The sequence below is a fragment of the Poecilia reticulata genome, linkage group LG4, assembly GCF_000633615.1.
Source record: "Poecilia reticulata strain Guanapo linkage group LG4, Guppy_female_1.0+MT, whole genome shotgun sequence".
In the NCBI taxonomy this organism is placed as follows: domain Eukaryota; kingdom Metazoa; phylum Chordata; class Actinopteri; order Cyprinodontiformes; family Poeciliidae; genus Poecilia; species Poecilia reticulata.
Window position 1 is genome coordinate 29,982,912 of NC_024334.1, and position 15,760 is coordinate 29,998,671.

General features: G+C 39.4%; 1 protein-coding gene and 1 long non-coding RNA gene across 3 annotated transcripts in view; one reads left to right on the forward strand and one right to left on the reverse strand.

The window, feature by feature from the left end:
- The window catches only part of ptprfa (protein tyrosine phosphatase receptor type Fa), a 159,254-nt gene that overhangs the window by 24,960 nt on the left and 118,534 nt on the right, over positions 1 to 15,760 (reverse strand). The window contains exons 21-25 of the mRNA XM_017304279.1: positions 11,350 to 11,447; positions 8,339 to 8,462; positions 7,998 to 8,173; positions 6,993 to 7,106; positions 5,890 to 6,044 (exon numbers count right to left, since the gene is read on the reverse strand). Coding sequence (XP_017159768.1) covers positions 5,890 to 6,044; positions 6,993 to 7,106; positions 7,998 to 8,173; positions 8,339 to 8,462; positions 11,350 to 11,447 — 667 coding nt within the window. The remainder of the gene's footprint in view (positions 1 to 5,889; positions 6,045 to 6,992; positions 7,107 to 7,997; positions 8,174 to 8,338; positions 8,463 to 11,349; positions 11,448 to 15,760) is intronic.
- LOC108166252 (uncharacterized) lies at positions 183 to 1,625 on the forward strand. 2 transcript variants are annotated; one of them, XR_001776556.1, is made up of 4 exons: positions 183 to 1,034; positions 1,217 to 1,302; positions 1,400 to 1,471; positions 1,596 to 1,625. It is a non-coding gene; the product is annotated as an uncharacterized LOC108166252 (long non-coding RNA). The 2 variants fall into 2 exon arrangements; XR_001776555.1 differs by lacking the exon at positions 183 to 1,034 and having other exon boundaries at positions 1,041 to 1,302.

Sequence of the window (15,760 nt, forward strand, 5' to 3'; positions counted from 1 at the left end):
AAGTGGTTTGCAGTTGGCTTCAAGGGTGGTTTTCCACAGCCCCATCGAGTTTGCAATGAAGGCTCTTAGAGTCCTGTTGATGTTGTACATCTCTAAGCATATGTAGGGTTAGGGGGTTAGTGTAATATAATATATATATATATATATCGCCTAATTTTTTATTTTTTTTCCAAGTCTTAAAGCCGGATTGGAAGCATCTCTATTGCTTCTCTATTGTCTCAAAATGTGTCAACAGTTTGACACATTTTGAGACGTCTGTAGGTATTGTTCAGTTATAGAAGCTGACAGACAGCTCAAGTGGGATTTTTGACAGCTATTGACACCTAGTTCTGCCGTGAGCATGGAGATTGAGGGCTATTGGCAAGAGGTTTTTGTCAGAGAAGACAATTGTAGAGCACTGCCGTGAATGGTCAAAAACGATGTGTGTCCGTGTTCCCCTATCACCCCCCTCCCCTTGGGCCTAGGAGAGGTTTTTGTATTTAAATGAAGTTGCTGAGAGCCATGTAAATGCAAATCAACTGTTGAGCACCGCCTTTTGACTCTTATTCCTGTTGTAGCTAACCCATTTTACCTTCTGTTCACCTGTTTACTAGACCCAGGACCTGGCCAAAACCTTTCAGTGTTATTAATTGAGAAATAATGAGATTTAAGTATAAAACAGGCATTAATGCTGAAAATGTTCTAATGTTACAAAGTCACACAATTGGACCAAATTTAATGTGACATTCACCATCCAGCACTGAACACACTTAGCTCTGTCAACTTTCATTTAACACTCCAGTCCAGTTGGTGGCAGTAATGCGGTTTCATAGTTGGTCAAGGAGCCGCCATTAAACTCCAGACGAAGATTTGCACCGGTGATTTGATGGATTTAGCTACTACTAAACATGAACGAAAATACCCGTGCGTTGTGTGAAATGGTGGAAAAGTCCCATTTCACGGATTTACCTTTTCAGTATCGTTTTGATATTAAGCAATGTTGCGGCAGAAAACAACAGATGACACCGCGGCGGTCCAACAAGACCGAACTCACGGTAAGAAAGCTTTTATTAATCGCAGGTGCAGCGAGGCCAGTTGCTTTGTTTGTTTCTTACAGAAAGCGGTCTGTCGTTTTCTTAATGCCGAAACAAGTGTAGGGTGAGATTTCGTATTGTAATCTCTATTACATGTGATGTTCTGAACTCTTAAAAATACTTGCATCTTTTATTTTTTTCAGACCTGAAAAATGGCCAAGCAGAACCAGCCAGACCTCAGACCACGGTGCCGAGGAGCTCTGAGTCCACCAGGACCAAGAGAAATTCAGTAAGTTATGATTTCACATTTAGTGAATAGTGAACACTCGCATATTTGTAAGGAAAACTGATCTTCCGGTTATTTTATTTATTTTGTTATAACGCAGTACAGCAAGGCAGAGTGTGGAACGCAGTAAAGATCTACAAAATGGCGGATGGAGGACGGAGTCATGAAGCCTGTATGTATTATGTACAGTCACTGCATTGATTCCCGACTGTAGAATGGCTGGTTGAGAATAATTTTAACTTATTTACTTATGTATTTCTGCTACAGTATTTTTTWAATTTTACATTTATTTCCAGAGTCCACAGAATGAGAGTCACATTTGTGTCAATCAGACTCTTCAGGAACGTTCTGATGTCCGTGATGAGGACAGAGATGCAACTGTGTGTGAGTATCTACTATTTTAGAATGTTGATGATATTTTATGCTTCAATATTGTTTATGTACATAATGTAATTATGCTATGTATTGACAATGCACAAAAATGTTTTCCAGCTGCATCAAGGCTCTACTGCCAGTCATCCAGATGTAGCTAAAGAAAGAAGCAGGTAATATTTATTACTAATCTAGAGATGTCACAATTCCTTGAATGATTAAAGTACTGTGATTTATTAAAATCCATCAAAGCAAATTATCTGCCTCAGAGTTTGTTGAATTATGTTTTCCTAATTATTACCAACTGTTTTTAATTATTTTTTTCTTCCTATTGTTTCCAAGTGTTTTCTCTTTTTTATTAAAGTTTTTATTTTTTGTAAGAATGTATTAATGTGCTTTTTTGTTTGTTTGTTTGTTTGTTTTAATGTCTTATGTGAGCATACTAAGCTGGAAGTTGCCTAACAATTTCACTGTAGTTTCATAATGACTAAAAGATGCCTGTAGCTCATAATGATTGTCTGTTCTGTGTTATCAGCTGATGGAGGAAGGCAGAGAGTATTGGCAGCTATGAGGNTCATAATGACTAAAAGATGCCTGTAGCTCATAATGATTGTCTGTTCTGTGTTATCAGCTGATGGAGGAAGGCAGAGAGTATTGGCAGCTATGAGGCGGTGTCAGGTAGGCCTGTTGCGATAAATGATAAATCAATTAATCAGACAATAAATGAAACCCATCGACCTCATTTTAATTATCTTCTTTATCGTCTCTTCCGGCCTTTTTTCTTTCTGTTGATGACACTGAATGAAAAAAGGCTCAGCTCCGGTGCTCTCCACTGACCTTCCCTTCCTCATTTCCTTAGTCTAATGTCCAGCGTACACTACACGAGTTGTCGGCCCATTTTCAAACCCTGAGACACACATTTACCGATAGAAATCCTAGTTATGACGGTTCGATCGGGTTCGTCGTGCCGTGTGGTGTCCAGCCACATGGGCACAAAATAATGGCTACAAGTCCAGTTAACTAATTTTAAAATCAGGCATCAATCAATGCTTTACTAGAATCTACCTGTGATGCATGTGGCTCAGAGTAAAGTCCTGACTGAATGAAAATCATTTATCTATTTATGTCACGTTAACGAAGAACAGCTGAAAAGTTACCAGGTTTATCAACTGAGGTAGCAATTTGGCTCCAACTCCTCCTTGTCATTTCTATATTCTTTGCACGAAATGTTGAATAAATATTAATGTTGTTTCCACATATCATCTCCAATGTCCGCTGGACTTCGTGTTGCGGCATGTCAGCTGTTTGGGATTCCACTCCGTAATTTCCCCTCAGAGAGCGGAGGAGGAGAATCCGCGCTTTCTGATTGGCTACCTGTCACATTCAGCTTTAAACTCCCAGTCGGGGAAAACCCCTGATTTAGATCGGAGCGGCCACGACGATCTGCCGTAACACACCACACACTGCAGGATGATCGATTAGATCGGCCAACGATCTAAGATTGTCGTAAGGGGAAAATAGCGGCAAAAAATGGTGTAGTATGAAATACTGCATTAGCCTAATGGCGCAACTACACATTATTACTGCCAGATGGTCCAGAAATGGACAAGAATTTATGTCTTATTTTGTGTGCATACAGTAAAAAAATTAAATGAAATAAAGAAAAAATAACTTCTGTGCTTCTTTTATGTTCCTCATATATGAACATCTTGCATATAAGCAATATCAAATGAATATATTTTAAAAAGCATTTATGTTTTATATAGATTTTTTTAAAAATACAGCATTAATATATTAATGATTGGGGCGGGGTTTATTTATAAAGACATAAGTGCTATCCAATGGGCCAACAAATCACATGTCAATGATGAATTGTGATGTCATTGGTTTTCATCCAATGACTGAGAATCCACATGGGTCTGCTGAAGCGCCTTTGCATATGCTAGGCTATTCGTATGCCTAGCATATGCAAGGCCCCCCCGCACCTCCACTCCCCCCTCCTGGGATTCCGCAATCGACAGATTTCGACTCCTGTGAGTCGTGAGACACTGAAAATGCAGACTGTCGATTGCTGTCGGTATCTGTCGCTCACGAGCTGCGTTCGAGTCAGAATACAGGGTCAAAAATCCCACTTTTCGTCTTGTGATAGGTTTATAGTTTATGCATTTATAGCCTTTATACCCTGTAGTCACGCATCATGCTGGTTTTATTATTTATTTATTTATTTTTTCAATTACGTGATTCAAGCCATACCAAATGCTTTGTCTACTTAGTCAGCCAGATTTAATGCGTGCGGACATCTGAAAAACTTCTCCCATAAACTTGAGCCAACAAAATAGTTTCTGTCTGTTAAAAACGCAACAGACACGAAATGGAACAGCTACTAAAACTACATTAGCAGCATTGAATTAAATCTCCCGTTTGTTGCTCATCTCTGCGCAGTGCAGCAGATTTAACTCATCATGCAGGGCCGGTCCAAGGCTGTATGAGGCCTTGAGAAGAATTTGACTTTGGGGCCCCTCTTTCTGCTAAAATCATCAGCACCTCTACCAGCTTCTGTGTTAGATTTAGTGAAATGGTGGAGTAGTTTAATTGGCCAACCTAAAAAGCAATAAGTGATAATCATAGTTTATTAATTTGTAGTTGTGCACAAACAGTTCAAACTCAAAGATTAAACTCATAGAATCAGATTGTTGCTATGGTAACAAAACCATGTTAATCTAACCATGAAGATTGCTCTTTGAACTTTCACAAAGTGAACTTTCCAGCTCCTTAAAATCTTACGTTTAAATGTTAAACACTTTAAAATGTATTAGCTATGCTGAAAACATTAAAGTTCAAATTCTGCAGCATTGATAATTGTAATAAACAAATGTTACATTTATGTATCTGTAGTTAGTGTTAAAATATTACTATTTATGGGGCCCTGAATCCCTGGGGGTGTCAGGAGGGGTGGTTGATAACGGTGAGGAGATGACGCTAGGCCCAGGTTATGATGGAAAACGATGAATTTAATGACAAAGATCTTACAACAAGGAACAACGGGGAAACAGCACGAGAAAAACTGGCAGCACGGAGAAAGGTGACATCAATAGACGAGGACCCGACGAAGAACACAGACAACAGGGGAGACTAAATACACACGGGGCAATCAMGGGAACGAGAMACACCTGGGAGACAATCAACGGGGAAAGACGCAGAGACAGGACTAACAGGGAACAGGATCACACAGAAACTAGAAAATAAACACATAGAAACACGGATCATGACAGGGGGACCTTATAGAGCCATTGACTTAATTTGGATTAAACAGAATTGATAATAATTTTAATTGTATTTTTTGATTAGTTGTTTGTAAGACTAATTGTGGGTTTAAATAACATTTCATTGGCGATGTTTTCCCGTAACAAGTAGTTACCCAATAATATTTTTATATTTTCTCTCTACAAAAACACGGTGGACTGCCTTGGCGCCCTGACCACCAGGTTTAGCAAGTTTTCTGGGAGAAATCCTCCGGAACTACTGAAGGAATTGACACAAAATCTCTGAAGAAGACCAGCGTAACTTCCTTCAAAAAATGTAAACAAAAACGGAGCAGTGTCAGATTTTAGCAGTTGTAGAATTTCTACATTGATAAACATAATTAATTTGGATATCGCCTATTGGCCACTAATTCTAGTGATGCTCCTACATGCATCATTACTACCCAGCTAGTCATGTCCTCCAAACTGTACTGCTTCAATTCGGAATGAGCCGTAATCTGTCACAAAATGATCGTAGCACCCTTATTTCTTACCCGGTTTCCATAAATATTGCTTAAAGTAAAGGTGAGAAAATTGCTGATATTTTGATATGTAAAATATGTATTCTCCTTTGATATATATATCAAGAGAGATATAAGCTCTGTAAGTACCTGTTGGTTGTCATGACCTGTTGCCATGACAACCAACAACACTTCCATTAACCCTAAAAGCAAAGACTAATAGATTGACCAGAATGCCCTGCACTGTAGTTATCGTCCTAGCTACGTCGTAGCGATTGGCTGCCCTGGGTCACACTGACTTATAGTCAGGCTCACATGAGTCATTTGTGATTGGAAACACAAACTAATACAGAACATGGAACAGGTTACAAAGAACAAGAGAAATTGAGGAAATTCAGATATTTCAACAAGAATTAGTGTTCAAAACTTCACTGATGAAGAAAAAATGTGTTTACCTGCAATGAACCACCATAGGACCAGCATCTGGTGAATTATATGTCCTAGCTCTACGAAGAAAGGCTAGTGCTGTGGTAGGATGCTCAGGCACTCCATGATCGGGCCAGGACAGAAACTGCAACTGTTGCACTTCTCGTTTCTCACATGATTCATTCTGTTACAGCACAGAGATATTCGCTTTTGATGTCAAGTTAAAAAGGAGACTTAGCTTGTAGAGTCTACATTTATTGAATATTGCACACATGAAGTTTATAGAAATGTACAATATACTCTACAGCAGGGGTGTCAAACTCCAGTCCTCAAGGGCCGTTGTCCTGCAGTTTTTAGATGTGCCACAGCTACAAAACACTGGAATGAAATGGCTTAATTACCTCCTTCTTGTGTAGATAAGTTCTCCAGAGCCTTGCTAATGACCTAATTATTCTATTCAGGTGGTGCAGCAGAGGCACATCTAAAGGTTGCAGGGCAGTGGCCCTCCAGGACTGGAGTTTGACACCTGTGCTCTACAGTAACAGCATAATGGGTTTTAGTGATAATTTGTTGCAAACCCAGGTTATTCTGTTTAGTAATCAAGACATACTGATTTGGTTGAAAATGGTCTTAATCACAGGACCCTTTTCGGCTTTTCTGCTGCTCCGGCCTAATGACAATAGGTCTGAGCCTATTGTCATTAGGAACTCACTGGAACAACAGTGCAGGAACTGTGCAGTGAATACTGCAAATCAATTATTTTCCTTAGATCAAACAATTTTCTAACTAATTGGAATAATTAACAGCTTAATACATTAAGCTGAGTTAACTATCTTAGGGTTTGATAATTAGGGTTTAGGGTTTGATAATCCTAATTATCAAACAGTGTACTGTTTGATAATTAGGATCAATTGGAATGTACATGTTATTGAATTAAAATTACTTTCTTTTAAGGTGCCTTGAGATGACACTAGTGAATTAGTGCTATATAAATAAACCAAATTGAATATTCTTTAAGCATATCCAATCATTTTTATTTTTAATTAGTCTTTTATTGAAAATGACTTTTGGAAGTCCTTGTCAAGAAAAGACTACAAAATATTCAAACTTAAAATACATAAAATGCGTTTACCTTGTAAAGGCTGAATATTCGTGTGACATAAGTTGCAAGTTCCAAAGTTTCCAGTATGGTCACTTGAATTGTTCCATATGTCTCTGTACCACGACTAGGCCAGTATTGGTCACACTTAACCCGCATACAGAGGACAATGAAAAGCAAGCACACATTTTGTCTTATCAACAATTGTCATTTAGAAGGTCAATAGCAAACCACAAAACATCTATATAAAAAGAAGAAGCAGAAGTATTTGTACTGTGTTGCTTGCAGTGCATTTAAGTCAGTTGTTGTTAAGCTAAAGACAACAACTGAGAGGGGTTGCCTCTCAACGTCAGTGCGTTGAGAGGCAACGCACCTGGCAAGCCTTTCCAGGTGTGCCAACTGGAAAGGCAGAAGATAGCTATGCAGAAAAAAGTAGCCCGAGTCTCAGGTCTTAAAAGGATCATTTGGATAATAGCTACTCCTTATTCTATACATTTTAAATACAATACTTCTAATAAAGTATTTAAATGTGTAGGTAAAAGGATCTGTTGGTCATTAGAGTGACCACAGGCGATAAGGCCAATTCCATGGAGAACTGTAAAGTAGCAGGTATTTTTGCCAAGTTAGTCTTCATTTTAAACTCAGACTACAATCACTCTGTAGTCTTTAGTGTACCACTAAAATGTAGATGCAGCTCCCTGCCTTTTCTCCCATTTCACTACAGTAAATTGTCTATTCAAACGCCAATGCTTAATTCTGACCAGAGTCTGGAGCTTTGCACAAAACACATTACACAATGAGAAATATTGTTAAAAATTAATAAAGGCTATGTAATAACTCTTGTATGTGTTCTACTTATTCAGGCAAAAAGCACTGAGTTTTCCTGTGGATAACTGATAACATGCTGAACACAAGAGGGAAAAAAACAAGCAAAAAGGAAAAACACAAAGAACATGCTGTACTTTGGGTTTTAAAAGTCAAAGAACTGCATGTAGGTACGTTACTGTTCTGCTTAAAATCAAAACACAAGAAGCTCACCCTTGACTTCTCCTCCAAACGGGTCATCATAACAATTGTGCAGCTCCTCTGCTCCCACACCATCCTCCAGAAATCGCAAATTGTCTCTGGCAGTGGCCCTTGTGTGGCGATATAAGCATTCTGTTTCCTATAGCCATCTATATAGTTGGCATTAATGTAGCTGCTCCCTGGAATTCCTGGAAGAGAAAATAGGAAGGACCACATTGTAAGAAGCAAGTTTAACATTTTATTTTGACTTTGTTAAAGACTTGCTTTCAATTTCTATCACTGTATTGCAGTTGAAAGCAGATATTTACACTTTAATATCTTGAAGCTTTACAATTTAAAACCATGTTGCTTACCATTCACCAGTGTGAGGACGACCCTGGAGTGGTCATAAGCAATAACATTTGCATAGCGGTTCTTAGATCTGTTGATCTCAAGATTAGAATGCTCCCAGGTCAGCTGCTGTCCTGGATCAATAGTCTGAAGCACAAAGAAAGGGAATACTTTCACATGTAAACATGTTTAGATCATTTGTGCTAACTCTCACCCATATTTCTATATCTTGTGAAAATGACATCCTTGTATTTCCTCTTAAATTGTATTAAATTTTTACTTTGCATTAACTCCTCATTTAACTTGTTCTGTAATATTACACCATGAATTGACATACAAAAGCTCTTTCATGTTGTGCATGTACTACAAATCCTTAAGTTTGAGTAACCCCTTAAGCTATATCCTCTCTGTGTGCTAAAATGGCAGTTTCTTTGATGCCATAAACATAATTTGACCAATTTTAAATTCCACCAGATCTTCAAATTTAATAATTCTACATTTTAAGAATAATAGGTTTGTGGGCTCATAAAAATTGACATTATTCTAAAGGCTCGTTTCTGTAGGAGTAGGATACTCAGTGGTTGTAAAGAACTTTTGTAATTAATTCCCCACACCAGAATATGAAGTGATTTGTTATTCAGAATATGTCTAGCTTTAGCCAGAACTGATGTTTCTACAAAGTTTATTCTTTAAATGTTTAATATGAGATTTATAACTAATTTTGTCATTAATTATTGTACAAAAAACATATTAATGTATACCCTTTGTAGAGTCAAAGGGGATACTCTGATCTTGAATGTGAGCTTTTTGGTAACAGTTTCCAAAAACCATGATTTTAATCTTGTCCAAATTTAGTGATCATTTATTATTGTCAAACCATTTCTTTAATTTACTGATTTCTGAGCCAATTATGGAAAGAAGTTGTAAGTTTTCACCAGAGACTAGAATGTTTGTGTCGTCAGCAAATAGCACACATTTTAATTCATTAGACACTTTGCTTATGTTTATATAAAAGTTAAATAAAACTGCTTCCACTGCTTGAGGTACTGGAGACATAATCTCAAGACAATCAGATTCAGTATCTCCCATCTTCATAAATCGTTTTCTGCTTTTTAAATAACTTCTCATCCAGTTCAAATCTACTCCCCAAGTTTCATAATGTTCTAATTTTTCAATTAAGATATCATGATTTAGACATGCCCTCAATTACCCTCTGTTTTCATGTTGAGATCATCACAGTCAGTGGATGTTTTACTCCACTGACTGTGGAGTAAAACCTGGCAATATTGCCCGGTACCCCATACTCCTCCGGAAGTATGGGGTACCGGGCCCTTTGATACGGGCTGTCAGGTCCCTGTATGACTGGTGTCAGATTTTGTGACGAGCTGTGTTTTCTGGGTAGTTATTTTTGATGTTTTTCTGTGTTTATTTAGTTCTGTTCCCCTGTGAGTCTCTGTCTTTCCTATTGATTGTTCCCAACTGTGTCTCATTCCCTGATTACCTTCACTGTGTATTTTACCCCACTTGTTGTCTCTGTCCTTCGTCGGGTCCTCGTTGTATATGCGTCTCTGTTACGGCTGTCTGTTTTGCTGCACGGGCTGTCTTCCCCGTTGCTCCCTGTGCAACCTGAGTTAGTTTCTGTTCATTTGTGGATTATTCATCATTAAACCTACTTCCTTATGACATCCTGGGCCAGCCTGCATCTATCTCACCATTCACCACCACCGATCATGACAGATTTATTTCTCTTGTATGGGGTTAGGGTAACTTGCATTACTCTCAAAATAATATTAATAAGTTGCTGTTTTATCACAGGTGTTTTTTCTGCTAAGTGCGGGTCCTATATTCACAAAATAAATATTCAATTTATTTACAACACTCTTTATACTGGTAATATTCTGGTCATTATCTATAAAATGCTGTGGGTAATTGTTACTATTAGAAGTTTTCCTGATAACGCTATTTAAAATGTTCCATTTTGCCTTAGTATTTTTATTGCTATCCAATAATTTTCTGGCCCCGGGGGTGGATGAGATTCACCCAGAGTTTCTTAAGGTTCTGGATGCTGTAGGGTTGTGTTGGCTGACGTGACTCTGCAATATTGCATGGACATCGGGGGGCAGTTCCCCTGGATTGGCAGATTGGGGTGGTGGACCATGTCCCTCAGGGAGCCCTGAGATGGGGTACCGGGCCCTTTGATACGGGCTGTCAGGTCCCTGTATGACTGGACAGAGTCTGGTCCGCATTGCCGCCATTAAGTTGGGCTCGTTTCCGGTGAGAGTTGGACTCCGCCAAGGCTGCCCTTTGTCACCGATTCTGTTCATTACTTTCATGGACAGAATTTCTAGGCGCAGCCGAGGTGTTGAGGGGATCCGTTTTGGTGGCCTTAGGATCGCATCTCTGCTTTTTGCGGATGATGTGGTCCTGTTGGCTTCATCAGATTGTGATCTGCAGCTCTCGCTGGAGCGGTTCGCGGCTGAGTGTGAAGCGGCCGGGATGAGGCTCAGYGCCTCCAAATCCGAGGCCATGGTCTTGAGCCRGAAAAGGGTAGAGTGCCTTCTCCGGGTCAGGGGGGTCGYCCTGCCTCAAGTGGAGGAGTTAAAGTATCTGGGAATCTTGTTCACGAATGAGGGAAGAAGGGCGCGGGAGATCGACAGGCGGATTGGTGCAGCGTCTGCTGTGAAGCGGGCGCTGTACCGGTCCATCATGGTGAAGAGAGAGCTGAGTCAAAAGGCGAAGCTCTTGATTTACCGGTCGATCTACGTTCCCACCCTCATCTATGGTCATGAGCTTTGGTTAATGACCAAAAGAACGAGGACCCGGATACAAGCGGCCAAAATGGGTTTTCTCCGTAGGGTGTCTGGACTCTCCCTTAGAGTTAGGGGTAATGGTCAAGATTAGTCTATAGAAATTAACAAAAATATTAATGGAAGTCATTAATTTCCATCTTCACAAAGTCCTTGTGAAGATGGAAAGAAATGCAATATGTGTGTGTACGTGCATATAAAACATCATTTAGGTAACAGAAATGTACCTGAAATTCCTGTGAAAAGAGTAGACTGTCATTAGCCTTGTGTCTCTCTATATGGTCTGCCAAGTCACAAACAGATATGGGAGGAAAGTCCCTCATCCCTGAAAAGACAGAGATTACTAGTCTCAGTGAGAGTGAATGTAAAAAATTATATGTTGAAGGCGCCGATACGAAAAACATTTTCTTGAACAGTAACTTTAGCCAAAAGGTATTAAAATTTAAACAGAGTGATCACTTCATCTTAATATTGTATTTATGAAAATGTCACACTGGGACATTTCCCAGTGGGCTAGTTTGGCACTTGGGTGGGCATGTTTCCCTACTTTTGTCAATTTTTTTTATCTATGGGCAAGTGTGCAGTCATGATACTTATGACTGCACACTAGGAAGTACTTCCTACCATGGAGTTACTTCCATGGTAGGAAGTAACTCCTACCATTGTAGGAGTTACTTCTCTATTTTCTGTTAAATCTTGGAATTTAGATTAGTTCATTTTTATTTGCTTATTTTTCTCAGGTTGGATTCTGTATTGTTTTGGTTTTGGTTTCTGTTTTCTTGTGTTTTGGGAAGCCTGCTGCTTCCACATTCCCCCACCAGATGCCGCTTGTGAGCAGAGCCCCTGGAGCAGCGCATGGGAGAACCTGGAGACACACCTGTGGCGCATTAAGATGACTGATACTGTGGATATTTAATAAGCAGCGAGCTGACACGTCGTTGCCTGAGTGTTTGTTTAACCTGGTTTTGACTGAGGTTCTCCAGCGGTTCTCAAGAACGGAGTTTATGCTAACTCCTGCGAACCCCCTGTCTGCTTCCTCACGACGCCATTGGTATTACCAATCGGTTGCCTTCCTCGAGAACTCCTTTCCTGGTTCTTTGTTCTCTGTGGATTCCTTCGTGACATAGCAATCTTACCTGTCCGTCCTCCCAAGGCTCCTTGGTTCTCCTCACCGCTTCCGGACAAGTAACTCGCTCTGCTCTAAAGTAAGCCTCCGCCATAAGATCTGTTACTTTTTGTTTTTCAGTACCTCACCTTTACTTCTCGTTAACGGTGACTGTCCTGGTGGATCCAATCCTGACTCCTGCTCCGCACTCACTCCCTTTCCCCTTGCAATAAACAATATTGTTGTTTTGACATGCGCATCTCCTGATTGTGTTCTTGCATGTGGGTTCAAAGATTAGAACTAAACATGACAATGTTCTAGTTGATTTATAATTAGAATTTTTGTTTAATTTTAGTTATTTAGAATAAGCTTTTGGCTAGTAATTCACTTAATTAGTTAATTTCACTTTGGGCCATGGGTGTTTCACAGTATAAATACGTAGTAGCTCATTATGCACATGGGTGGTCATATGGATGTTTACCAGTCATCAGTCCTCAGTCTACCAGTCACTTCAGTCAGTCTACCACTCAGAGAACAGGGGCAGGTATCAGAGCAGGAGAATTGGCAGAATCCTGTAACTTGTTTGCCTGACTATGGAATAAAGCAACAAAGAACTGCATTTTTGACTTTTGGTATTTATTAAACTGCGTAAGCCACAAACCCATGGTGCATCAAGTGCCTGAGTTGAACTCACCTTGACCTTGATCACTTTTAAGTCTTAAGTGTTTTGATTTTTGGATTTGAGTTTTGGACAAATAGCCACTACAGGTACCATTACTGAAGAGCTGCTAAAGCTGCATACAAACTTAAAACAGCTGATCTAGCTGCTAAAGCATGGTTAAAAACCATGCACTTAAGGCCCTTTAATATTTATAAAATATTTACAAGGTTGGTCTTATGTATATCAAACATAAGTGAGAAACTTGTGCTATGGATTCGGTATCCTAAACACTGTGTGTTTAGGATTGAAAAACATGGAGACAAACTGCGGCTGATCTGAGATGAATGTGTCAACATGACAACACTGGCCCCAGCATGACTGAGGAGTGGTTCTGCAACTCATGTGGCAGAGAAGATGTCGGCTGAGCGAGCAGGTCTGAGTCGGTTTTATTGTTCAAAGGGGGAGAAGAGAATTTTCGTAGCAGCATTGCACCATAGGGTCAACAGGCCTGAAACCAAAACTTTGAGCAATACCGGCCTGTGTGTGAGAGAGAGTAGTACAGTACTACAGTACAGTAGTACAGTTCTACTGTACTACTGTACAGTAGTACAGTTCTAAACAGTTAGTTTAGAACTGTAACAAAGTTCTAAACTAGCAAAGTTCTAAACAGTTAGTTTAGAACTGTACATTTTTGCTAAATGTATGGAGTTCTGCTAGTGACAACAGTCCAATTCTGGTTATAGAAAAACAAGTTAAAGTTTTTCTTAAACAAAAAGTTAAAGTGAGTAAAACGCAAGGGGGTGAAAAGAAAAAATGCCAGAACAGCTTTATTTTAGGAAACATTTAACATTGGGAATTAATGGCATTGCTCCATATGTAAGTTTTTGGTAATTCTGGGTATTGTGTAGCCTCATTTGGAGCTACGAATTTTATTTTTCAAGTTTGTATTAAAAGAAACTATTTTGTTAACTGGTTGTCTGGAGTTATTTATGTTACATCGAAGGTACAGGTACCATTACTGGTTGATATAATTAGACAAGTATTGATTCAACATAGTTAAACCTGCGTGGTATCTACCAGAAATTAACAAAACCAAATAGCCACCCCACCAGTCAGTTTAAGTTCTTGTCCCAGTTATTAGCGGACAGACCAGTGGGGTGATACACTTATATGCAGCTTTAGCAGCTATTCAGTCATGGTACCACTGGAAACTGAGAGGAAACTGATTTCAACATAAAATCTGTTTCCTCTCATTATCAACGTCTGTCATAATAATGATAGTGCAGTGAAGCCAAATTTACCATAACTGCTGTCCCTTAACCGCTTCTGCCTCCTCTGGCAGCTCTGGTTTATTCGTTTTGTTTCTGTACACACATCAGTGTTCTTGGTCAACAGTGTTTAAAGGACAGAAAGAAGGAGGAGCAGGGGTGGCACTGTCAAGTAAGGTGGTGTTTGGGCTCCCTCCCATGGGAAGTCCAGATTTAAAGAGTATTTAAAAATTGGTCTGTTGAAATAACATATTACGTGAAGTTAAGAAATTTTGTGACTGAACTACAGTGTAAAATGACAGGTAAGCAGCATTTCTTATTAGTAATTTTAATCAAAGTAGTAATCATGTTTGCATCTATAATCAGAAATAATGTGCAACTACAATCAAAGGTCACTGAGGTTGTGTTATAGGTCAGTTGTCCCCAACCCCGGTCCACGGACCGTCCGTGGACCAATTGGTACCAAGCCGCACAAGAAATAATTAAATATTTCAGTTTTATGTATTGTCTTAGTCTGGAGAATATTTTATTTTAAAAAATCCTTTAACTGTATTCTCTCGGTTACGTCTTGTGAGCCAACACTGAGCCCACAAGCAGCAAAACTGAGTAAGAAACAGATCAGATGTCTTTGGAAAGTTTCTTTGCAAAGGGGAAAAGGCCCAGAGAAGAACAGGAGAATGGATTTATCCCGGACCGGTAGGCGAGTCCCACATTACAAGCCGCTCTGCATGATATGCGGCGACCGGCTGCTAATCAGGCAATGAAGCTTAAAAACTGCTTTGATACTTCAAGACCAAGCACCCTGTGCATTTAAGCAACACTTCGGGTGTCACTGTTTCCCAGATGGAGTCTTGTAGCAGAGAAACAAACTCAGGGCACCCATTGCTTTGTTGTTATCGTGAGTTAAAATTTTTATGAAAGTAACATGTTAATTTCTGTGGCGTATCTGTGTCTTATTATATTACCATAGTGACCAGAGCCAGAGAGCGTTAGGGCAGTGGTCGAGAGGAGATGAGTAGAGCTTGTGTGTCTTAAGTCTGGCTACTGTTGAAGATTTTAGGTTATAATAAATTTTGTGAAATCTCTGGCTCTATCTCCTTACGGATCCCAGGTTCTCCTGGCGGGCCGAAGTGAAACCACACAGAAAACAACAATGAGTATAGACGTCACAGAATTTCAGAGTTTAATCCAATGGAAGACAACGTATGAAATTACAACAGAAACTGCAGAACAACAGAGATTAATTTACCTGAGACAGATGGAAAAGAAGTTTTAAAAACTATGGAAAAGAAGATGGAAAAGAAGTTTTAAAACTAGCATATTCTAAATTTATTTTCTTAACACTACACAGCGTAATTTAAGAATTGTCTGTCAATTTTCCGAACTTCTGTGACCACAGAGCTGATAAAATTACAACAGGTTCAATCGGGTCGTGTGTCTAGCCACACGGCAGGAGTCATACACAAACCGATTTCACTCATGAACATCCGGATTCTGTTGAGGAATATAATTATGTTAATAGTTAAAAGTTGTGTTAATTCACATTAAGATATGTTTTACTGAAAAGGAATGTGTTATGTTGTGCTGGTTCAACACCAAATAAG